Raw genomic sequence first — 25,549 nt, forward strand, 5'->3', positions numbered from 1 at the left:
AGATAACTCTTTCTCGTGCAGCCCCTGATAGAAAATTTGTTTTCTCTAGCAGGTGGTCTATGCTTGTAGGCTACTCTTTGAAAGCACAAAAAATGTATTGACTTCTTTTTTTTTTTTTTTTTTTTTTTTTTTTGAGATGGAGTTTTGTTCTTGTTGCCCAGGTTGGAGTGCAATGGTGTGATCTCAGCTCATCGCAACCTCCACCTTCTGGGTTCAAGTGATTCTCCTGCCTCAGCCTCACAAGTAGCTGGGATTACAGGCATGTGCCACCATGCCCGGCTACTTTTGTATTTTTAGGAGAGATGGGGTTTCTCCATGTTGGTCAGGCTGGTCTCAAACTCCTGACCTCAGGTGATCCACCTGCCTTTGCCTCCCAAAATGCTGGGATTACAGGCGTGAGCCATTGCCCCTGGCCAAAAAATTGATTGACTTCCTAAAGATTTATTAACTTTCTGCATTACTGTTTTTTTCTAACCTGCATCATAAATATAAAAGGGAATAGTAGAGAAAATCGTTCAGAATTTGTATTTTTTAGTGACATTTTATTAGAGTCACTAAGGAACCTGAGGCTGAATAAAGTTCAGGTAAAAGTAAAATTAGTTAAGAAGAGGCATCTGCCAAAAGAAATCTATTTTTAACTTCTTGCTGTCTTTCCTAGAGGAACAGAAATAGTGCTGAATGTCCTATTGGAAATGATGGTTGGTGTGCCGTCTGTTCCCTCTCTCACACAGTGTGTAAACTCATACAGTGTATGAGCCTGTAAGACAAAGGAAAAACATGTTAATGAGGCACTATTGTATTTGTTTAGAGTTTGTTATCATTGCTTGGCTCATATTAAAATATGTACATTAGAGTAGTTGCAGACTGATAAATTATTTTCTATTTGATTTGCCAGTTTAGATGCAAAATCCACAAGTATTCAAGTGATTGTTAAAGAGGGAGGCCTGAAGTTGATTCAGATCCAAGACAATGGCACTGGGATCAGGGTAAGTAAAACCTCAAAGTAGCAGGATGTTTGCGCACTTCATGGAAGAGGCAGGACCTTTCTCTGTTCTGGAAACTAGGCTTTTGCAGATGGGATTTTTTCACTGAAAAGTTCAACACCAACAATAAATATTTATTGAGTACCTATTCTTTGCTGGGCACTGTTCAGGGGATGTGGCAGTGAATAAAATAGATTAAAATCTTTTCTGATGCTTACATTATAGTGGTGGGAGACAGAAATGGGTATAATAAATAGTATGTCAGATAGCATTAAGTGCTGTGGAGAAAACTAAAGCAGGGAGGAAGATAGTGTGCAAGCTGGAAAGGATGCAATTAAATTGAGTGGTTCAGGAAGGCTTCCATGTGGATGTGATATTTGAGGGACCAGTGGAAGTCAAGGAGCAAATTGTGAGGCTACCTAAAGGTATTGGCATACAGAATAATATATGCAAAGACTATTAAATGGAAGCATACCTGACGTGTTAAAGGACTATGAAGGAGGCCAGTTTGTCTAGAGGCTGAAAAGGAAAGAGTAATAGATGAGGTCTAAGTAAGAACATGTAAATCCTTGTGGGCCAAGGTAAAATCTTTAGCTTTTTTTCTGAATATGGTGGGATACTATTAGAGGGTTTTAAGCAGAGGTTGCGTGGTGTGGTGAGTTTTTTAAAAAAAATCCTTTGTCTTTCTGTGTGGAAAATAGCAGGACAGGGCAGAAGCAGTCTGTCCTGCGGACTGCTTGGTCGCAGTAAAGATGTAGGAAGCAGTGAGATTCTGGGTTGATTGTGGAGGCAAAGCTCTCAGAATTTGCTGATATAGGTTGTGAGAGAAAGAGGAATCAGGAATGATTTCAAGGTTTTGGTCTGGTAAATGGAAGAAGGAGTTGCCATTTACTAAGATGGGAAAGACTATGAAAGAAGCAGATTTTCGGAGAGATCAGAAGTTCATTTTGGGGCATGTTCAATTTAAGATGCCTGTTAGTTGGATGTTTATGTGAGTTTGGAGTGCAGGGTGGAGATTTAGGGATGAATATTTGGTGGTTGTCTGCATTGTAAAGGTATTAAAAGCCACAAGAAGGCTGGGCGCGGTGGCTCATGCCTATAATGCCAGCACTTTGGGAGGCCGAGGCAGGCAGATCACCTGAGGTCGGGAGTTCGAGACCAGCCTGACCAACATGGAGAAACCCCATCTCTACTAAAAATACATAATTAGCCGGGTATGGTGGCACATGCCTGCAATCCCTGCTACTCGGGAGGCTGAGGCAGGAGAATCGCTTGAACCCAGGAGGCGGAGGTTGCAGTGAGCCGAGATTGTGCCATTGCACTCCAGCTTGGGCAACAAGAGCGAAACTCCATCTCAAAAAAAAAAAAAAAGCTTTGAGACTCACCTGAAAAGATACTCAACATCATTAGTCACTAGGAAAATGAATAAAAACCACAGTGAGATATCACTTCATACCTATTAGGATGGCTATTATCAAAAACAAAAACAAGTGTTTGCAAGGATGTAGAGACTGGAATTCTTGTGTATTGCTAGTGGGAATGTAAAATAGTGCAGGGTGCTATGGAAAATGCTGTGGCGATTCCTCAAAAAATTAAACAGAATTATCATATAATCAAATAATTCCACTTCTGAGTTATTCCCAAAAGAAGGGACACAAGCAGATATTTGTACACTCATATTCATGGCAACATTATTTACAGTAGCCAAAAGGTGAAAGCAACCTAAGCATCCATCTGTGGATGAATGGATAAACAAAATGGAATAATTTCAGCCTTAAATAGAAAGAAAATGTTGACACATGTTGCAACATATACGAACCTTGAAGACATCATCTTAAGTTAAATAAGTCGGTCACTAAAGGACAAATATTGTGTGATTCCTCTTATGAAATTCCTAGAGTAGTCAAATTCATAGAGACAGTAGAGTGGTGGTTGTCAAGGGCCAGGGGGAGCGGGGAGAATGGAAATTATTGTTTAATGGGTACAGAGTTTCCGTTTGGGAAAAAATTCTGGAGATGGATCATGATAGTTACACAGCAGTGTGAATATAGTTAATGCCACAGAACGGTACATTTAAAAATGGTTAGGATGGAAAATTTTCTGTTACATGTATTTTACTGCAATTTTAAAAAATTAGAATTTATTTTCCCCTTTTTTAGAGGCAGGATCTCACTCTATTGCCCACACTGGAGTGCAGTAGTGTAAGCATAGCTCACTGTAACCTTAAACTCCTGGGCTAAAGCAGTTCTCTCATCTCAGGCAGCTGAAGTAGTACGTGTAGGTGCACACCACCATGCCTGGCTATTTTTATTTTTGTTTTTGTAGAAATAAGGCCTTGCTTTGTTGCCGAGGCCTCCCAAAGTTCTGGGATTATAGGTATGAGCCACTGCGACCAACCCTGGAGATTTTTTTTTATTTTTTTTGAGACAGAGTCTTGCACTGTTGCCCAGGCTGGAGTGTAGTGGCACGATCTCGGCTCACCATAACCTCCGCCCGCTCCTGGGTTCACACCATTCTCCTGCATCAGCCTCCTGAGTAGCTGGAACTATAGGCACCTGCCACCATGCCTGGCTAATTTTTTGTATTTTTAGTAGAGACGGGGTTTCACCGTGTTAGCTAAGATGGTCTCGATCTCCTGACCTCGTGATCTGCCCACCTCGGCCTCCCAAAGTGCTGTAATTACAAGCGTGAGCCACCGTGCCCGGCCGGAGATTTCTAATAAAGAAGCTTGTCAATTAAACAAACAACAAAAAGCCCTGAGACTGAATGAGATAATCAAGAGAGTATGTGTAGATAGAGAAGAGGTCCAAGGACGGAGTCTTGGGTGACTCTGATGTCAAGAAGTGAGGACATGAGGCAGAAACAGCAGTGACTGAGAAGGAGCCACCTAGTAAGAAAGGAGGAACACCAGGACAGTGTGGTATTCTGGATTCCAAACAAGGAAGTTACTGCTAATTTTAAAGCTCTTCTCAGGCTGGGCATGGTAGCTCACACCTATAGTCCCAGCACTTCGGGAGGCTGAGGTGGGTAAATCACTTGAACTCATGTGTTTGAGACCAGCTTGGGCAACATGATGAAACCTCATCTCCACTAAAAATATAAGAAATTTAGGTCAGATGTGGTGGCTCATGCCTGTAATCCTAGCGCTTTGGGAGATAAAGGCAGCCAGATCATTTGAGGTTAGGAGTTTGAGACCAGCATCTCCAGCATGGTGAAACCCCGTCTCTACTAAAAATACAAGAAAAAATTAACCGAGCATGGTGGTACATACCTGTAATCCCAGCTACTCGGGAGACTGAGACATGAGAATTGCTTCAACCTGGGGGGCGGAGGTTGCAGCAAGCTGAAATCTCATCACTGCACTCCAGCCTGGGTGACACAAACTCTGTCTCAAAAAAAATAAAAAAAGAAAAAGAAAAAAGAAAAAAAGCTCTTCTAAGAAGATTTTTATTCCTGGATTAAATCAAGAAAATGGGAATTCAAAAAGATTTGGAAAAATGAGTAACATAATTATTTATTCATCTTTTTGGTATCTAACAGAAGGAAGATCTGGATATTGTATGTGAAAGGTTCACTACGAGTAAACTGCAGTCCTTTGAGGATTTAGCCAGTATTTCTACCTATGGCTTTCGAGGTGAGGTAAGCTAAAGATTCAAGAAATGTGCAAAATATCCTCCTGTGATGACATTGTCTGTCATTTGTTAGTATCTATTTCTCAACATAGATAAATAAGGTTTGGTACCTTTTGCTTGTTAAATGTATGCAAATCTGAACAAAGTTAGTGAACTTTTAACTTTCTAAGATGGAGAATTGTTCATAAATAAACTATTTTACCTACAGAGACTTCTGATATTATATGTCTCTTGATGGAAGTACCCAATACCACCGATGAAGTTTTCTTGTGAAAAAATCAAATGTGAATCTTATCATTACTTAGGTCTAAGTACCAATATGTGAAAAATATAAGAGATAAGGAAGGTGGTAAATAATTCTGAGATTGGGAGACTACATGAAAAAAGACTCGTTCCCTTCAACAGATAGACAGCAGGGAAAAAAAGAGTAGAGAAAGGAGTAGAGAACCTGTAGATTAAAAGACATTTAAGGGGCATATGAACCTGGTCCAGTGTATGACTCTTACCTAAATCCTGATGGAGCAAACTACACAACATTTTTTTTTGAGACAAATATTTGAATACAGGTTGACTATTTGATGTCATTAAGGAGAAATTATGAATTATCTTGGTATAAAAATATTGTCGTGGGGTTTTTTTTGAGTCCTTATCTTTTAAGATATATCCTAAAGTATTTGTGGGTAAAATTATATGACATATCATAGGAGTATATGATTTAGAAAACAGATTAAAATATAAAAGGATAAAATATGATCTTATATTTTGTGACTCACTTCCTCATGGATATCTTTCTACCCAATAAATATAGGCCTATCTAGGTTTTAATGGCTACATAGTATTCTGTTACCTGTATGTACTATAGTTGGTTTAGTTTCCTGTTGAATATTTATGCTCTTTGACTTTTTTTCCTGTTTAAGATTCTTGTTTTTTGTTTTTTTTTTTTTTTTTTGAGACAGAGTCTTGCTCTATTATCCAGGCTGGAGTGCAGTGACATGATCTCAGCTTACTGCAACCTCCACCTTCTAGGTTCAAGCTATTCTTCTGCCTCAGCCTCCTGAATAGCTGGGATTACAGGCGCGCACCACCATGCCTGGCTAATTTTTGTATTTTTAGTAGAGACAGGGTTTGGCCATGTTGGCCAGGCTGGTCTTGAACTCCTGACCTTGAGTGATCTGCCTGCCTTGGCCTTGCAAAGTGCTGGGGTTATAGGCATGAGCCACTGCATCTGGCCCTGTTTAAGGTTCTGATGAGTATTCTTATAGGTATACTGTGTTTCGTTTAATTGTTTCCTAAGGATAAATTTATAGAAATAACATTCCTTGGTAAAAAAATATATATATATTTTAAAAACTGTATTAGTTTCCTGTTGCTGTCAAAAAATTTCCAGAAATTTAGTGGCATTAAACAATACAAATTAATCATTCTACCGTTCTGGAGATCAGAAGATATGGGTCTTACTAGGCCTCACTAGGCTAAAATCAAGGTTTTGGCAGGGCTGTGTTCCTCTATGGAGGTTCCGGGGGACCAGAGAAACTATTTTACAGTAGTTATTTTAAGGGAATGAAAGTGAAGATGGGGTTGGGCAGTCAAAGAGGCTATTACTTTTCATTTTTGGCCTTTCAGTAGTTTGAATTTTTTTATCATATACATGTATTACTTTAATTTTTAAAAAGTAAAAGGCAGGTGTGATTCAGTCTCTGTAATTTAGATCAATTTACAGCAAACTAGGGTGGTCTCATGTATCGTCTTACTCACAGTGACCACTTGATTATTCCAAGAAGGGACAATTTCCAAGACTTGGTTTACACTGAGACTGCCCCTGATTTTAAGGATACCTTAGATCAAACTCTAGGAAGGCAGTTTCATTTTGGCCTTGCAGCTACCTGGGTCATTTTCCAAGCCCATGGCCTCCTGGAGTCTTCACCTAGTTGTAGGTTATCTTTGTGGCTGTTATTTCACTGTAATTACACAGGGAAGATTTATTGAGGGATTTCTGTGTACCAGCCATGGTTCTCAGCACTTTGTATTAACTCTTACTCCTGACAGTAACTCTACAGAGGTTCTGCTGTTACCCAGTTTTACATGAGGGAAACATGGCCAGAGGACACAGTTAGAAAATGGCAAAGTGGGGATTAGAAACTAGGCAGTTTGACTCCAGAGTCTGTGCCCCTGTCCACTTGGCTCCACTGCTGGGGAAGAGGCCTCTGAAGCAGCAGGACCATCTGCTGTGCCGTGTGTAATGGCAGTCTGTCTTCCTGGTGTGATGTTGTGTTCTACTCTGCATTTTCATGTCTTTCCTTATACAGGTCTCAAAATCATTTACTTTTTTTTTTTTTTTTTTTTTGAGACGAAGTCTCACTCTGTTTCCCAGGCTGGAGTGCAGTGGCACAATCTCCACTCACTGCAACTTCTGCCTCCCAGGTTCAAGTGATTCTCCTGCCTCAGCCTGCCAAGTAGCTCGGATTACAGGCACATGCCACCACAGCTGGCTAATTTTTGTATTTTTAGTAGAGTTGGTATTTCACCATGTTGGCCAGGCTCTTCTTGAACTCCTGACCTCAGGTGATCCACCCACCTAGGCCTTCCAAAGTGCTGGGATTACAGGCGTGAGCCACTGCTCCTGGCCTTATGTTTTTTAATGGTGCAAATTAGCTCAATTACATAAACCAGGAAAATCCAGCTAGGACCTGGTGATCTCTGAGCCTGACCCATGTGCCTTTCAATGAACTGAACTTGCCACAGCTGTATTTACTGTCTAATGAGATGCTGTCACACAGACCCCATCATAGCACAGTTCCTGAGTTACACCTTTACATACTGTAATATCCTTCTTGTGAAAAAAGATACAGATTCCAAAGGTCTGAGAGACCAATCTTGGTTATAAAGGGGAAAAATGGTCATGGGTTTTTAAAATTTGTTTTGTCTTAATAGCATAATTTCAAATTTACATTTCTAAATGAATAATTGCTTATATAAAGCAGTTTTGAGTTACAACGTAAAACACTATCTATTTGGAGTGATTCCTTTACCCACTTCTGAAGGCAAGTTTTGAAAAGTACTAGAAGACACTTCATTGAGAATATTATTAAACATGCCTATAGTTCTACCACCTGAACACAATTGCTTATTAACACATTAATGTTTTGGACTTCTTAATACATATTTTTCACTTGTTCTAGTAATTATGCTGCAGATTGTTTGATCATTTTTTTTTCAGCATGTCATCAAAGTGAGCAAAGTGCTTCTCATTGCCACATATTAATAAAAAATGGAAGAGGCAGTTCAGATAACCTCTCCCTTTGATGAGGTGACAGTGGGTGACCCAGCAGTGAGTTTTTCTTTCAGTCTATTTTCTTTTCTTCCTTAGGCTTTGGCCAGCATAAGCCATGTGGCTCATGTTACTATTACAACAAAAACAGCTGATGGAAAGTGTGCATACAGGTATAGTACTGACTTCTTTTACTCATATATATTCATCCTGAATGTATTTTTTGCCTGGATCTCAGAGTAATCCTGCCTCAACACTAGTGTTATCTTTTTTGGCAGAGATCTTGGGTACGTTTTCTTTTCTCCCTATTGATAACTTGATAATCCACCACGATGATTATTAGGTAATACTCTTACTTCATGGATTCTTAAAAGATATGATATAACGTATTACAAGTGCCTAGCAAGGTGTCTGTTACACATAGGTGTTCTAAGTAAATGGTAGCTGCTAATGTAATTTCTGCCCCTTTGTCCTTCAGTTGGGGTATCGCTTTGGACTGATTAGAGGGCTGTGGCTGGGATGCTAAAGGTTCATGTTTCCTTAGCTGGCTCCTGAGCCACCAGCTCCCACCACCTGTGTATGCCTGTGCTGGTTTGCCTTCCCACAAGTAGCTGCTCTCTGTCTGTTATGCTGGCACAGTTTTCAGAAGCTGATGAATGGCCTTGAAACAGAACAAAAATGGGATTCAGGATAACAAAATCGCACCTTTGTTTTTATAAGCACTGGCCATTCACTAGTTGAAGACTGGTGGGAGTACCTAATTCATGCCAAAAAAAAGATAATTTTTAAAAATCACACAGATTGTTTGTAGATTAAAAGGGAAAATAGGCTGGGTATAGTGACTTTGCCTGTGACTTTGGGAGGCTGAAGCGGGAGGATTGCTTGAAGTCAGTTTGAGACCAGCCTGGGAAACAGAGCAAGACCCCGTCTCTACAGAAAATTTTTAAAAAATTAGTTGGGTATGGTGATGCACATCTGTAGTCTTAGCTACTCCAGAGGCAGGAAGATTGCTTGAGCCCAGCAGTTTGAGGCTGCAGCAAGCTATGATTACACCACTGTACTCCATCCTTAAAAAATAAATAAATAAAAAAGGGAAAATATCTTCAACAAAGGATAGTTCTGTCTGTTTCTCAGTCTTCCTCAACAGATAAATGTGTGAAGTAATGGAAGGTGGAAATTTCAGAGTACACAACATTAATGCTAGGGGCGTCTGACTCTGTGTGAATTATAATTGCCCTAGATCTAGATGGGCTGATAATATTAGAATCCCCGTCACTAACTGAAGAGAGAGTTGTGAGTTAATGCCTTCCTAGATAACCTAGATTATAGACTCATTATCTTGGCAACCAGCCCCTTCCAATGTGCTCTCAGTCTGCCTTTCCAGCCCCTTCTCTCTACCTATTCCCAGCTGCCATGTATTCTAAAGCCTCTATGCTTTCATTTTTGTTTTTGCCTTCCTGGATGGTCTTTCCTGCTGTCTCCACCTGAAACTATTCCTCTCTAAAGAACAGATGAATTGCCGGCTCTCTGGGATGCTTTTACTCACCCTCACTCCCACCCCAGGCTGAATGGACCCTTCTCTAGATCACTTAGCATGTTGTTCTACAGTTAGGTAAAAAGTCTACACATCACTAGATGAAGAGCTTTCTTTTTTTTTTAATTTAATTTTTTTTTTGACACGTCGTCTCCCTGTGTCACCCAGGCTGGAGTGCAGTGGTGCGATCTTGGCTCACCGAAAGCTCTGCCTCCTGGGTTCACGCCATTCTCCTGCCTCAGCCTCCTGAGTAAGTGGAACTATAGGCACCCGCCACCATGTCCCGCTAATGTTTTGAATTTTTAGTAGAGATGGGGTTTCACTGTGTTAGCCAGGATGGTCTTGATCTCCTGACCTCGTGATCCACCCGCCTTGGCCTCCCAAAGTGCTGGGATTACAGGCATGAGCCACCGCGCCCGGCCCCAAGACCTTTCTTTATTACCAGGGCTTCCACAGACCTGACACTTGGTAGCTCTTCAATAAATAATTGCAGAATTACTGGAAAATTTTACTGTTAACTTAGGCAGTGGCAAAACCATTGTTTGGTAGCTTAGGATAGCAAGTAAATAGGAACATTTGCTAGAAAAACAGATATTTTTAAAAATCCAATTCAAGGACTGGGTGTGGTGGCTCATGCCTGTAATCCCAGCACTTTGGGAGGCCGAGGCAGGCGTATCTAGGAGTTCGAGACCAGCCTGACCAACAGGGTAAAACTCCATCTCTACTAAAAATACAAAATTAGCTGGGTGTGGTGGTGGGCATCTGTAATCTCAGCTACTTGGGAGGCTGAGGCAGGAGAATCTCTTCAACCCTGGTAGGCAGAGGTTACAGTGAGCTGAGATTGCGGCATTGCACTCCACCCTGGGAAACGAGCAAAACTCCATCTCAAAAAAAAAAAAAAATCAAATTCAAATGATTATGGAAGTAGTGGAGAAATAAACAGGAAAATGATAAATAATTAAGACAATATATAATATGGCTATATTTTAATCTGTTGTTGGTATGGTTTTCTTTTTTCCCTTGGGATTAGTATGTATCTCTCTACTGGATATTAATTTCTTGTATTTTCTCATTAGAGCAAGTTACTCAGATGGAAAACTGAAAGGTCCTCCTAAACCATGTGCTGGCAATCAAGGGACCCAGATCACGGTAAGAATGGTACATGGGAGCGTAAATTGTTGAAGCTTTGTTTGTATAAATATTGGAATAAAAATTAAAATTGTCTCTGAGTTTTCAGGGTAATAATAAAATGAATTTGCACTAGTCAATGGAGATCCCAAGATATCATCCTCTAAGCAAGATAAATGACTATTGGCTTTTGTGGCATGGCAGCCTGCGACCTCCTTGTCTTTTTTAAGGGCTAGGAGATTCTTTACTGGGATGGCAAAAATCAATGGCAGGGTAGTTGGCATTGAAAGAAGATTAAGCTTGACTCCAGAGGTGTGGGTTAGAGCCCAGCCTTGTCACTCAATGGTTGTACGTCCAGAGGCAAGTCACTTAACATCCCTTAACCCCAGTTTTCTCATCTATCAAATGAAGCAAAGAATACTTGCCCTCTTGACTTAAAGGGTGTCTGATGAGACATATGACTATATCATTAGCTGGAAGAAAGTCCATCATGCTGCCTATGTATAGTGCCTCAAGTTGGTCTCTTTCCCTTCTGTGATTCCACAAAGCACCCTGCTGTCATGTTATGCATCCTGCCCCTCCACCCAAGTCCCATCTAGAGCATATCTTCTCGAAGTCCACTGTAACCTGCCTAATCCTAGGTGTGACGAGGCAGGCAGGAGGCAGAAAAAAATGTGTGTTTTGCAATACATGTTAAGAGAGATCTTGGGCTGGGCACAGTGGCTCACACCTGTAATCTTAGCACTTTGGGAGGCCAAGGCGGGCGGATCATCTAAGGTCGGGAGTTCAAGACCAGCCTGACCAACATGGAGAAACCTCATCTCTACTAAAAATACAAAATTAGCCAGGTGTGGTGGCGCATGCCTGTAATCCCAGCTACTCAGGAAGGCTGAGGCAGGAGAATTGTTTGAACCCGGGAGGCGGAGGTTGTGGTGAGTCGAGATCGCAGCCTTGCACTCCAGCCTGAGCAACAAGAGTGAGACATGGTCTCAAAAAAAAAAAAAAAAAAAAAAGAGAGATCTTATACCACAGTGACCACAGTGTGATTTCCAAGAACTTCAAATGATCTAAGAAATTTTGTGATTATTATTAGCTTGAAAAATATCTTTTTTTTTTTTTTTTTTGAGACAAAAGTCTCAGTCTGTTGCCCATGCAGAAGTGCAGTGGTGTGATCTCAGCTCACCGCAATCACTGCCTCCTGGGTTCAAGCAGTTGTCCTGCCTCAGCCTCCTGAGTAGCTGGGATTACAGGCATGCGTCACCATGCCTGGCTCATGTTTGTATTTACATGCGTGTCCCACTAAATCATGTACTCTTCTGAGCAAGATCATGCTTTGTCTTCATATTTTCTGCACAAAGCAAAGACCCTGACACACAGATAGCCCCCAGTGCGTAGTTGAGAAATCAGTGAATGAATGTGGGAGGCAGGAAAAATGTCCTTTAATTCTTCTGTTAATGCTGTGTTATCCCTGGCCTCAGTCAGTTCTTAGAACTGAGCTGTTGGTAAATATAATTGGATTCACTATCTTAAGACCTAGCTTTTGCTAGGACATCTTGGGTTGTATTTTCATATACTTCTATGATTTTACAAGAAAAATCGATCTTCTGTGCAGGTGGAGGACCTTTTTTACAACATAGCCACGAGGAGAAAAGCTTTAAAAAATCCAAGTGAAGAATATGGGAAAATTTTGGAAATTGTTGGCAGGTACAGTCCAAAATCTGGGAGTGGGTCTCTGAGATTTGTCACCAAGGTAATATGTTCTAGTGTTCATAAATTGTGAACAGTTGCTGAGCTAGATGGTGAAAAGTAAAACTAGTTTCTGGTCAAGGTTTAGCCACCAATTTTGCACTTTCTCTCATCTCCCCAGGAAAGAGCAGTTGGTCTTTAGATCAATGAGAGCTCTTTGATGGCCGCAAAACAAACTGACTCTAGCCAACTTGAGCTAAAAAGAAATTTAGTGGAAGGCTGAGTTACAACATGAAGTGTGTGCAGTTGCCCCTTGGAGAGAATAAGAACCAGGGTGCCTCTGGGACTTAATGTCATTACTGTACACCAGTTGTTTTTATTCTTTTCCTGACTTTGCTCTGGAGTCAGTTTACTAACAGTGCATTCGATGATCATGTGCCCATATCTATGGGGAGAAGGTTTCTTGATTGGCAGTCTTATTAAGGGTGCATATCAAATAGAATGGAATAGAGGTAGTTTCCCAAAGGAAGATATGAGAGGCTGTTACCAGAAAAAGGAGAAGGGATTCAGGACAGATGAAAACATTATATCCATGACAGACTTACTCTGCTGGTACAGATGGTACAGATGGCTTCAGTATAGGCTCTCCGAACCCACATATCATTGATTGGGATATATAATATATATATATTTCTAAAAAAATCTAAAATGAGTCAAACATTTCACACCTCTCTCTATATATATGTATTTTGAGACAGAATTTTGCTCTTGTTGCCCAGGCTGGAGTGCAATGGTGCAATCTCAGCTCACTGCAACCTTTGCCTCCTGGGTTCAAGTGATTCTCCTGTCTCAGCCTCCCGAGTAGCTGGGATTACAGGCACATGCCACCATGCCCAGCTATTTTTTTTTTTCTTTTTAGTAGAGAGGGGGTTTAATCATATTGGTCAGGCTGGTCTCGAACTCCTGACCTCAGGTGATCCACCTACCTCAGCCTCCTAAAGTGCTAGGATTACAGGCGTGAGCCACTACGCCTGACCATTTTTCAGTATTTCTTTTTTTTCTGAATCAGAGTTTCACTCTTGTTGCCTAGGCTGGATGGAGTACCATGGTGTGATCTCAGCTCACGGCAACCTCTGCTTCCCAGGTTCAAGCGATTTGCCTGCCTCAGCCTTCTTGAGTAGCTGGGATTACAGGCATATGCCACCATGCCTGGCTAATTTTGTGTTTTTAGTAGAGATGGGGTTTCTCCATGTTAGTCAGGCTGGTCTCGAACTCCTGACCTCAGATGATCTGCCCGCCTCGGCCTCCCAAAGTGCTGGGATTACAGGCATGAGCCACCGCACCTGGCCCATTTTTCAGTATTTCTAAAAAAATCTAAAATGAGTCAAACATTTCACCTCAATAAAATGACACCGGTTTATACATTAAGTGTCTTTGCTTTTTCTTGAAATTTTATAAATCAGTGTCAGAATATTCATTACCTCCTAAAAATAAAGGAGTTCTAGTTGACTGTTTTGGTTCTAGGTGTGGTAAAGTGAAACATTGTTACTGAAATGCATTTTGCTAGGCACAATCCTTCCCTTCACAAGCTCCGTAGAGAAAAGAGAAATAAATGACTGCCAACCAAGAAAAGGTTGGGAGATACTGGAATAAGACCCAGGGGCAGGAAGAAGCCAGTGAGGAGGGCGTATTGAGGGCTCTGAGAGAGAGTAAAAGCAGGGCTTGTTAGAGCTAGCTTCTCAAGATGTCCTTGAGGCAAACCAGACCTTTGGGACACTCTGAAAATAAAACTGAAAGTGAAAAGATTGTGGGCCGAATGTGGTGGCTCACGCATGTAATTCCAGCACTTTGGAAGGCCGAGGCGGGCAGATCACCTGAGGTCAGGAGTTTGAGACCAGCCTGGCCAACATGGTGAAACCCTAAAAGTACAAAAAGAATTAGCTGGGCCTAGTGGCAGGCGCCTATAATCCCAGCTACTCGGGAGGCTGAGGCACGAGAATCGCTTGAACCCAGGAGGTGGAGGTTGCAGTGAACCAAGATCGTGCCATTGCACTCTAGCCTGGGCAACAAGAGTGAAACTCTGTCTCAAAAATAAATAAAAATAAATAAAAAAGAGATTGTGGTGTGATATCCTGGATTCTATCAGCAACGTATAAAAGCAGAGAGGAGCCTGTGTTTTGATTCAGTCACATTTAGCATTTATATCTCTATGAAGTTTCTGCTGGTTTATTTTTCTGTGGGTAAAATATTAATAGGCTGTATGAAGATATTTTTCTTTATGTGCACCTTTGTTTAGATTACTCAACTCCAGCAACTTATTTAACTAAAAGGGGCCTCTGCCATCTAGTGTGTGTTTTTGGCAACTTTTTTCTTACTCTTTTGTTTTTCTTTTCCAGGTATTCAATACACAATGCAGGCATTAGTTTCTCAGTTAAAAAAGTAAGTTATTGGTTTATGGGGGATGGTTTTGTTTTATGAAAAGAAGAAGGGATTTTTAATAGTTTGCTGGTGGAGATAAGGTTATGATGTTTTCAGTCTCAACCGTGAGACAATAAATCCTTGTGTCTTCTGCTGTTTGTTTATCAGCAGGGAGAGACAGTAGCTGATGTTAGGACACTACCCAATGCCTCAACTGTGGACAATATTCGCTCCATCTTTGGAAATGCTGTTAGTCGGTATGTCGATAACCTATATAAAAAAATCTTTTACATTTCTTATCTTGGTTTATCATTCCATCACATTATTTTGGAACCTTTCAAGATAGTACCTGCCTTAAGAATTTGCTTTAGTCAAATACACAGGCTTGTTTTACGCTTCAGATTTGTTAATGGAGTTCTTATTTCATGTAATCAACACTTTCTGGGTGCATGTAATCTTCTAGATGCTGTGGCGTGAATCATGTGTTCTTTCAAGGTCTTAGTCTTGAAAATATTTGTAGTGTAGTAGAATTATTTTATCCTCCAATGCTCCTTCTTTTCCTTGTATTTCCAGTATCATCACTTTAGGATTTCACTTATTTATCATTCAACGTTTATTAATTGCCTCTCATATTCCAGGCTTTGTGCTAGAAGTTAGGGATATAAAGACAAATAAAATATTTCCTGCCCTTGAAGACTAGATTTGTGTCACTAAATCTTCATTTTCAAGAAAAGCATAAGAGGGGAAGGTGTTTGCATTGTGGATTCCTCATAGTGCTCCTCTCTGCATATAAAAACCACCATTTCCATCATAGATTCCTAGCTGTCTCAGGACTTTATAAAGCCCAAAGTGCCTATGTCATAATCTGAGGGGAAAAATACTGAGACCCTTCCATATATGGGAGGTATATGGATGAGACAGCTCCTGACTTCATTTTTCCCAGAAATCTGAAAAGCAGCAGCAGTCATTCCAGAGCCCAGTTTCTACTTTGAAGGACAAATTTTTTATTCTTTGAGCTAAACCGACTAAGGAACAATTAGTTTGCTTTTAATTTACTATTTTCATTCTAATCGCGAATGAATTAGTTTTTTAAAACTGCTCCCAGAGTGAAGGGAGAGCTCTGCTTGTACAGTGTAACTTTTCAGAGCTTCTTTAACTAGATTTTAAGATCAGAATTAGTTGTTGGGAAATCTTAGGGATTGTACAAGTTTAGAAATCCTCTAGAGCAGCAGTTCCCAAAGCAGGCTTCCAGAACACTAGCTTCTTGAGGCATTTTGAGAAAAAGAGTTGCTGGTTCAGTGTGTATGGGAAGTGCTGCAAGCCATACCCTCCGTTGAAGACACTCAGACCACACATTACTGCATAAAAAGCTTCCACCAGCCATTCGGCAAACCCTTTTTTTTTTTTTTTTTTTGAGACGGAGTCTCGCTCTGCCGCCCAGGCTGGAGTGCAGTGGCCAGATCTCGGCTCACTGCAAGCTCCACATCCCGGGTTCACGCCATTCTCCTGCCTCAGCCTCCCGAGTATCTGGGACTACAGGCGCCCGCCACCTCGCCCGGCTAGTTTTTTGTATTTTTTAGTAGAGACGGGGTTTCACCGTGTCAGCCAGGATGGTCTCGATCTCCTGACCTCATGATCCGCCCGTCTCGGCCTCCCAAAGTGCTGGGATTACAGGCTTGAGCCACCGCGCCCGGCCGGCAAACCCTTATTGAATGTCTGCTATTTCCTGGGTATTGTGCTATATGGTAGGGATATAGTAGTGCATAAAGAAGAAATGATGCTTGCCCTCAGCTGACTTTTCAGTTGGAAAGACACATGAAATAATTATGCCATTCATTAGCAGATTGTCCTTGATGCCTCACTGGAAAAATAAAGGACATAATGGGAAACTCTGTAGGGTGAGAGAAAGGGATCATTAGAGAAGGTTCTTTGAAAGAAATAATTTTTGAAATATGAAGGATAAATAGAATTAACTAGGTACCAATAGGTTAAGAGTAGAGCTTTCCAGACAGGGACTAGTTCTTCGGAAGGTCTCCAGACAGAAATAAGTGTTGCTTGTCTGAGGACCTCTTTTTCACCTATTAACCTTCCCTCCCCAATAGACACTCCTGGGAACAACACACACTGTAGAACCACATTGTGGTGCTATTCGGTATAGCAAGTAATTCAGCGGAGATAAGTTCTTGGAATCTCATCTTTGGGATTTGTTTACTAAGATACATTCAAGTTTCAGCAAAATAAGGTCTCAGAGCTAGGACTCATTGTTCTGTTTTAGCAATTAGAGCAGTACCTGGCGCATAGCACAGGTGCTTGAAAACACTGACCGAGTAGGATGGGTGGGTGGGTGGGTGGGTGGATGGATGGATGGATGGATGGATGGATGGATGGATGGATGGGATGGTTGTTGGGTGAATGGATGAACAGACAAATGGATGGATGAATGGACAGGCACAGGAGGACCTCAAATGGACCAAGTCTCCGGGGCCCTCATTTCACAAAGTTAGTTTATGGGAAGGAACCTTGTGTTTTTAAATTCTGATTCTTTTGTAATGTTTGAGTTTTGAGTATTTTCAAAAGCTTCGGAATCTCTTTTCTAACCAGAGAACTGATAGAAATTGGATGTGAGGATAAAACCCTAGCCTTCAAAATGAATGGTTATATATCCAATGCAAACTACTCAGTGAAGAAATGCATCTTCTTACTCTTCATCAACCGTAAGTGAAAAAGAACCACATGGGAAATCCACTCACAGGAAACACCCACAGGGAATTTTATGGGACCATGGAAAAATTTCTGATCCATAGGTTTGATTAAACATGGAGAAACGTCATGGCCAAGTTTGGTTTTATTGGGAAGCATGTATAATTTTTGTCCTAAGTCTGCGCTTAGCCCTCCCACATGTGCTCATTGCTGGTTGACTGTTGGAGTCTGGTTCTCACCTATAAGAGGAAGCCCAGGAGAGGGCATAACAGGCTCCTGTGAGCCAGTACACCTTCCTCACCCTGATGGTGTCAGAGTCTTTACAAGCAAGCCCTAGCCAGAACATTGCTGCAAGAGATCAAGGGCCACATTTGAAATTGCACAGCAGGACACGGAAAAGGAGTACCTTAGGTATAGGCATTGTCATTAAAGAAATTGCTAAGATACTTGAGATTTTCCTTTTTAAAGAATGAGCTTTATGATACAAAGAGAAGTTCTAAAAATTAGGGAGGAAATTAACTAAATTAATTAGGATATTTCTCAGATTCCTTTACAGTTTTTATCTCTCTGCTGACATAGTGTTTACATGATTGTTATTTACTAAACAAATGCTATTTTATATTCTGCTCCTTATAACTTAATTGTTTATTACAAGGTTTTGGTGGTGACCTAGCAACAACAAATAATCCCAAACACAGTCTGAATTTTTCGTTTTCCATCCAGAAATAAGATGAATCTTTCCATTTCTGTGTTTTCAGTTTTCATCATTTTTATCTTATAGATTACTTACCTTTATTGTTTTAAAGCATTTAATAATAATTTTATAGTTTTTGTTTTGTTTGCTGTTGGAAATGGAATATTCCCTCCTTCCATTTAGAGTGCTAACCAGTCGTAAATGTCTCAAAATATGCAGTTTTACAGCAGTTGTTCAAAGCAATACAGGAACAGTAAGGACAGAGCCAATCATTTTACAAACACATTCTGTTAAACTGATGTCTATTAGCAGAGTTTTTCCTATTTTATTAGGAAGGACTTACACCTGATATATAACAAAGATTGTGTTAATCAAGGCTCAGAAAATGTTTTTCATTAGTTTTTTTCCTAACCATGAAGAATAACTGCTTTGTAACACACATGCTGGCTATAAAGCAGACAAAAAATTCAATGTAGGTGCTCTCTGACTCTCCTCTGTCCGTGTTTCTGTTGGGGCTGCTTACCACAGCCTCTGCATTATGATTAGCTAATGTGTTCACAATATCAAGTTCCCAGTAGCAAAGAAAGGTCAAGCTCTTATGCATGCCATTCATTTATCTACACTGTGCAGGCGCACTCAGGTGGCAGAGACAAAGAACACTCCTTTGGCGCATCTCAAGTTCAGAATTCTCAGCAGAGGGGCTCCAGCTGTCCTTTTGTCAGGTGCCCACGCCTGCTCCAGGCCTGTGTGGTCAGGACACATGTTACAGAGTACAGTGACATTAATGGTGGGGCCATGGATGTGGTGAGCACTCAGAGGATATTAGTCTCTTCATTGATAAAGTCACAACCACTCTTCCTGTTGGAAATAAAAAGATTTGACATATCCTTGTCTACAACAACACAGGACAACAGATAATCAGCAGGTCATCTAAAATCTGTCCAGAGAGAAAGGAGAGCTGTGTTTCCTGAAAATACATCTTCCTCTGATTTTAGTCTTATTTTTTTCTGCCTTTATTGCTTTCTACCCTCTCCAAACTAGCCTCATTTCCTAAATTACCTTGAATTTGCATTGACACTTGTACTGCCCGAAATTCTGGAAAACTCATTATGGCTGCTCCACCGTCGGAACTTCCTGAGCAAAGTTAGTTGCTCTCTCGGCTCACTTTTTAGCGCACATAGCTCTATAATAGTGCTGGCCACTTGGGATTGGAATTGCTTTATTTATCAGCATGTTGTCTCCCAGCACTTGGTGTGTGTGATATCCAGTATGTATTTGCCGAATGAAAAGTCTGAGGGCTGACATCATACTTCCCACCGTGCCCAGCAAAAGCACAGTTAGTCCACATGAGCTAATGGGGGCAAAGGGAAGTGAGGAGGGAGAATGTATTACCTTATCATGTTTTCTGTTACTTGACTGAAGTAAAACAGTCCCAAGCCGATAGTAAGATACTGGGCTGGGAAGTGGTGACAGGTAAAGGTGCACCTTTCTTCCTGGGGATGTGATGTGCGTATCACTACAGAAATGTTTTTCCTGAGGTGATTTCATGACTTCGTATGAATGTACACCTGTGACCTCACCCCTCAGGACAGTTTTGAACTGGTTGCTTTCTTTTTATTGTTTAGATCGTCTGGTAGAATCAACTTCCTTGAGAAAAGCCATAGAAACAGTGTATGCAGCCTACTTGCCCAAAAACACACACCCATTCCTGTACCTCAGGTAATGTAGTACCAAACTCCTCAACCAAGACTCACAGGGAACAGATGTTCTCTCAGGCTCTCCTCTTTGAAAGAGATGAGCATGCTAATAGTACAATCAGAGTGAATCCCATACACCACTGGCAAAAGGATGTTCTGTCCCTTCTTACAGGTACAAGGCACAGTTTTCCTTCATTTATTCACTAATTTAGCAGAACCTCACTAAGAGCCTCCTATATGCCAGGCTCTGTGTTAGCAATAAAAAAAAGGAATGCCATGCCTCACCCCATCAGGAGGTGCTGACAGCTTGTAGGCAGAGTGGAAACAGATGTGCTCTGAAGGCTCTAAATATTACCTCTGCTGGGGTCAGTTGGGAAGCCACAACAGCTACTGTTTTTCTTCCATAAAAGACAATCAGCTGGGCATGGTGGCTCACATATGTAAATCCCAGCACTTTGGGAGGCTGAGGTGGGTGAATCACAAGGTCAGGCGATCAAGACCAGCCTGGCCAACATGGCAAAACCCTGTCTCTACCAAAAATACAAAAATTAGCCAGGCATGGTGGCGGGCACTTGTAGTCCCAGCTACTCGGGAGGCTGAGGCAGGAGAATCACTTGAACCTGGGAGGTGGAGGTTGCAGTGAACTGAGATTGTACCACTGCACTGCAGCCTAGGTGACAGAGTGAGAGTCCGTCTCAAAAAAAAAAAAAAAAAAAAAAAAAAGACTATGTCCTGCTCTGTGGAGGTTCTTGTCTTAAAATATCCACTGTTGTTTGCCCAGATGTTGATGTAATTAGTTTAGCAGTCATACAGTTTAGCACTTGCATTAAATAGACCAAACCCCATAGTAGGTATTTGAAATACAGAATAAATGTGAGGTACCCCTGCTCTAAAGGAATTTAAAGTCCAGAGCTGACTTATGGAGGATTTCTTTGTATTATTTCTGGCTCTGCTACTAATTTGTCTATTTCATGTCCTAATTATCCTAATTTATCATTGTTTTCATTTTGATTGAAAGGGGGAGAGCATAAAAATTGTGGTCAAAGGTAGTTTTATTTTATTTTATTTTTGAGATGGAGTCTTGCTCTGTCACCCAGGCTAGAGTGCAGTGGCACAATCTCGTCTCATGGCAACCTCTGCCTCCCAGGTTCAAGCAATTCTCCTGCCTCAACCTCCCGAGTAGCTGGGATTACAGGTGTGCACCACCACGCCCAGCTAATTTTTGTATTTTTAGTAGAGATGGATTCTGCCGTGTTGGCCAGGCTTGTCTCGAACTCCTGACCTCAGGTGATCCTCTCACTTTGGCCTCCTGAAGTGTTAGGATTACAGGCCTCAGCCACTGCACCCGGCCTAAAGTTAGTTTTAATCAGGGTCCAAACAGGAGATAGAAACCATGCAACAATTTGAATAGATGAATAAAGAATTACAAACTGGAGATTAGAGTAATAGAGAATAGAGTAATAAGACACAGGAACAGCATATATAAAGAACAACCATTTCCTCCTAGGGCTGAGATAGCATCCCCTCACCACACTGCCCCACCTACTGTCTGAGATGCATACCTTGTTAAAGAGAACGTAACTGGCTCGCTGCGAGGTAAAGTCAATGAGGCGCTCCCCAGTACCACTCTGAGGGGATGCTGGGAAATACTGCCCGTGAGAAGAGTACACGTGCTGCTGGCCACTTGTGCTGAAGAACTTGAAGTCTGATAGGAATGCACCCTAACCTGGCATAGAAACCCCTTTCTCCTGCTGAGTCCCTCTAGCGCCTTCTACTGGCAAAGCTTCACATTGCAAACCTCCATTATCACAGAGCAAGCAATGAAAGATGGACTCAGAGCTGAGGCAATAAATTGATAGCTAGCGTAGCCTCTAAACTGATTTTTATGACTACATTTTATGGATAGAAAGTGTTCTTGCATATATTGTTTCCTCACATAATAGAGGACTTACTTATTCATGGTTGCAGATGAGAAAACAGATCCTAAGAAGTTAAGTGACTTGCCCAAGATCACACAAAAAAATTCCACTAGTTCTAAAATGAGAGTAACTACAGTTAACATATATTATATATGGCAGGTACATATAAAGCACTTGGCATGAATGTTTGTTTTTTTTTTTTTTTTTTTTGAGACGGAGTCTTGCTCCGTTGCCAGGCTGGAGTGCAGTGGTGCGATCTCGGCTCACTGCAACCTCTGAGTCCCTGGTTGAAGGGATTCTCCTCCCTCAGCCTCCTGAGTACCTGGGATTACAGGCATGTGCCACCAACTAATTTTTGTATTTTTAGTAGAGATGTGGTTTCATCATGTTGGCCAGGATGGTCTCGATCTCTTGACCTCGTGATCCACCCGCCTCGTACTCCCAAAGTGCTGGGATTACAGGCCTGAGCCACTGCGCCCGGGCACTTGGCATGAATTTAATTCCCACCATAAACCTGTGAGATAGGTAATTCTGTTATGTCCACTTTACAAATGAAGAAACTGAGGCAAAGAAAGATGATGTAACTTAACGCAAAGCTACACAGCTCTGAAGTAGTATGGCCAATATTTGAACACATTCAGACTCGATCCTGAGGTTTTGACCACTGTGTCATCCGGCCTCCTCAAATCTTCTGGCCACCACATACACCATATGTGCCATATGTGGGCTTTTTCTCCCCCTCCCACTATCTAAGGTAATTGTTCTCTTTTATTTTCCTGCCAGTTTAGAAATCAGTCCCCAGAATGTGGATGTTAATGTGCACCCCACAAAGCATGAAGTTCACTTCCTGCACGAGGAGAGCATCCTGGAGCGGGTGCAACAGCACATCGAGAGCAAGCTCCTGGGCTCCAATTCCTCTAGGATGTACTTCACCCAGGTCAGGGCGCTTCTCATCCAGCTGCTTCTCTGGGGCCTTTGAAATGTGCCCTGCCAGACATGAGAGCCCAGATTTTTGCCTGTTACTTAGGAACTTTCTTTGCAAGTATTACCTTGATAGTTTTAACATTTTCTTCTTTGAACCTAGTTATAAAGGTATTGTGCTGTTGTTCCTAGGCTTAGAGTCATAAGGCCTGAGCTCACTTCCTCACTTTGCCTCCATCTGGAACCTTAGACCAACTTCCTAGGAAAACGAGCTGTCTGAAAACAGAATAGGGTGCCTCTTCAATGCGCTCTTCACTTTAGATGTTCAGGAGGAGGTTACTCCTACCTACACATGGCACAGTGGAGGGGCTGGACCCCAGGGAGGCAGTGGGAAGAGTGGAAAGAGCGGAGGCTCTACTGTTGGACAGACCTAGCTTACCAGCTGTGCGACTAACCTTCCCTGGCCTCCATATCCCTCTCAGTAATGGAGGAATGGATCATCCCCACATCCAGGGACAGTTACAAGCAGTCAGTGAACAGAAAGTCTCTGGTACAGCTTCTAAGTGCTTCTTATTCTAAGTCACTTCACTTACCTGAGTTCTCAGTTTTGCGGTTTATAAGATAAGCAGGTTGGATAAAATGCTCTTCAATATACTCCTGGTTCTGAGATGATGTGATTGTGGACAGCCCTTTAATCATGGTGAAGATGTTCATCATAAGCACACTGAAACTACAAAATAGAAATATAAATATTTTCTGCATTAAATTATGCTGGATCCTAGAAGCAGAAACTGGACTTCTGTGAGAGCCTGCTTCACAGAAAACTTAAAATTCCCAAGCAGATGAATGCTTCTCAGAAGGACACTCACAGTTACCTACCTGGAAAGAATCTAGATGGAAGTGGCATGGGCACTAAGCGGTGAGATTAAACCCAGCTAGGGCAGACCCACCAGCCTTGGACCCCCCAACACCTAGAGATTGTTGATGCAAAGAGGAAGGTTCTTACTGGTGAGACCTGAAAGGGATATGTGACAGACCTGAAAGGGATATGTGGCAGGTGGGAGGAAGAAGTTCTGTCTGGAAACCAACCCTTGTTCCTCCATTATTGATTGACTCCTGGTACCAACATGAGCCCTGGGTCTTACAGAGGCCTTAAGTCCCTATGCCTTGTAGTGCCCATGGATGAGATGAGGCCACACATGCCCCCAGTGGGTTAACGTGTCTAGCGTGAGTAAGGCTCTTGGAGCACTATGATACACAGGAAATACCCAGTAACTGTTAGTTGGTTTGATATCTGTTCCCGTTGCTCACTTAAGCTCAGTGCCCCTTTACTGCTCCTTTTATTCTGCCTCCCTTTGCACATGTGCATCGAGAATCCTGAGACACACTGTGTTGGGTGCCCAGGGATGCAGCATAGATGTTGCTGCCTTCCACAGAAGCGCTCATGGACTACTAGAGAATATATCCCATGGGAGAGAAAAACAGACTCGGGAGAATATAGCAGGGGCCCTTGTCCTGGACTTGGTCAGTTAGGAAAGGGAGGGAAGAGACATGGAGCCTGGGACCCAAAGGGAGGGGGAATGAAAAGAGTATTTCTGGCAGAGGAAATGGCAAGGATAAAGGCCTGGAGGCGCAAGAGAATATGTGTTTGAGGATCTGAAAGTTGAGTGCAATGGGTCCAGTATATGCTACCCTGGCTGCCATTAGAATTACCTGGGAAACTTAGAAAATTCCAGTGTCTGGGCCCTGCCTAAACCAATAAATCATTCTTGGGTGGTGGGGTCTGGGCCTCAGGATTGTTTAAAACCCTCCCCAGGTACTGTCATGTGCAGCTGGGGTTAAGCTGTGCTGGGGTCTGAGTATGGATCTATTAGGACAAGCGGCAGTGGTAGAGTTGAGGCTGCAGAATTCAGGCCAAATAGAGAGGTTTTCATCAGGATATTGAAGAGTTTAGATTTCAATTTCATGGGAATGGGTGGGATCTTACTTGCATTTTATGAAGAGCTCCCTGGTTGCAATATCAGAATGGACTGGAGAGGAGCAAGATAGAATCCTACAATGATTTGGGAGAAGTGGTGAGGGGCTTGAGACACAGGAAGTAGCCCCATTCACTAATAGTTGAGGATGTAGAATTGCCAAGACCTGGAAATGGTTTGGCTGGTGGGGAGTGGGAAGAAAGGCCCAAAGTGTGAAATGAAGATGGAGAGCACATTGCCTAGCACAGAGTGATTGCCGTTTGCTCTGTCCCAGTTGAGGTCCAAGGGGTTTGCCAGAGATCATATATGGAGTCTGTGGCTCCATGGGGAAAAGAACCTCTCAGCATGCCTGCTTGTCTTATCCTGGGTTAGTCAGATTCATTTTGTTAGATTACATTTTTTTTCTGGTGGAACTCTGCGTAAGTCCTGACCAGTGTGTTTTCAGAAGGATCAGAGGGCCTGCCCCTGTCGGTTGGTGCATGACACCAGCTTGGTGGGCTCCTTGCTGCTCCCTGTTTTCATGGATTATCAGAATACCTTCTCTCCCTGCCAGCAGCAGGTCACACTGGCTCCTGACTTTTTGGCCCATGGAGCCACCATCTTTCTGCTTCTCGGATTGTGCCTTGTACTCCACTGATCATGGCCAGTACATCAGAAGCCCTGGTTTGCAGTGAATGCATTTGGTGTGGAAATGAGGAACCCTGGGGATTCCACACATCATATTTGGTTGCCGTGTTTTTCCTCCAATCTTTCACCATAACAACAATCAACTCAGAAGATTTCTATAACCACTTATGTGGGGGTTTCTCCCCACACACTAAACAAGCAGTCAGTTCCACAGTGGACAGCAGCTGGTCTCCTCCAATTTAATTCCAACACTGTCTACTTGGAGATAGCATTAGATCCCACAGGTTCAGGGTACAGTCCCCTAGACTGCCCCCAGTCTCCTGCTTCAGGTACCAGTCACAAGTCCAGGACTCTAGAAGTTCTGAC

The 25,549-nt window shown here is 42.1% G+C and overlaps 1 protein-coding gene across 3 annotated transcripts in view; it reads left to right on the plus strand.

Moving 5' to 3' along the window:
• The window catches only part of MLH1 (mutL homolog 1), a 55,399-nt gene that overhangs the window by 2,294 nt on the left and 27,556 nt on the right, over positions 1 to 25,549 (plus strand). For 2 of the 3 annotated variants that reach the window (XM_050780284.1, XM_050780282.1), the window contains exons 2-11: positions 896 to 986; positions 4,524 to 4,622; positions 7,983 to 8,056; positions 10,494 to 10,566; positions 12,158 to 12,249; positions 14,628 to 14,670; positions 14,818 to 14,906; positions 17,251 to 17,363; positions 19,669 to 19,762; positions 22,443 to 22,596. In XM_050780284.1, coding sequence (XP_050636241.1) covers positions 896 to 986; positions 4,524 to 4,622; positions 7,983 to 8,056; positions 10,494 to 10,566; positions 12,158 to 12,249; positions 14,628 to 14,670; positions 14,818 to 14,906; positions 17,251 to 17,363; positions 19,669 to 19,762; positions 22,443 to 22,596 — 922 coding nt within the window. The remainder of the gene's footprint in view (positions 1 to 895; positions 987 to 4,523; positions 4,623 to 7,982; positions 8,057 to 10,493; positions 10,567 to 12,157; positions 12,250 to 14,627; positions 14,671 to 14,817; positions 14,907 to 17,250; positions 17,364 to 19,668; positions 19,763 to 22,442; positions 22,597 to 25,549) is intronic. The other variant, XM_050780283.1, reaches the window with a different exon arrangement.

This window comes from Macaca thibetana, chromosome 2 (genome assembly GCF_024542745.1).
Source record: "Macaca thibetana thibetana isolate TM-01 chromosome 2, ASM2454274v1, whole genome shotgun sequence".
NCBI lineage: Eukaryota > Metazoa > Chordata > Mammalia > Primates > Cercopithecidae > Macaca > Macaca thibetana.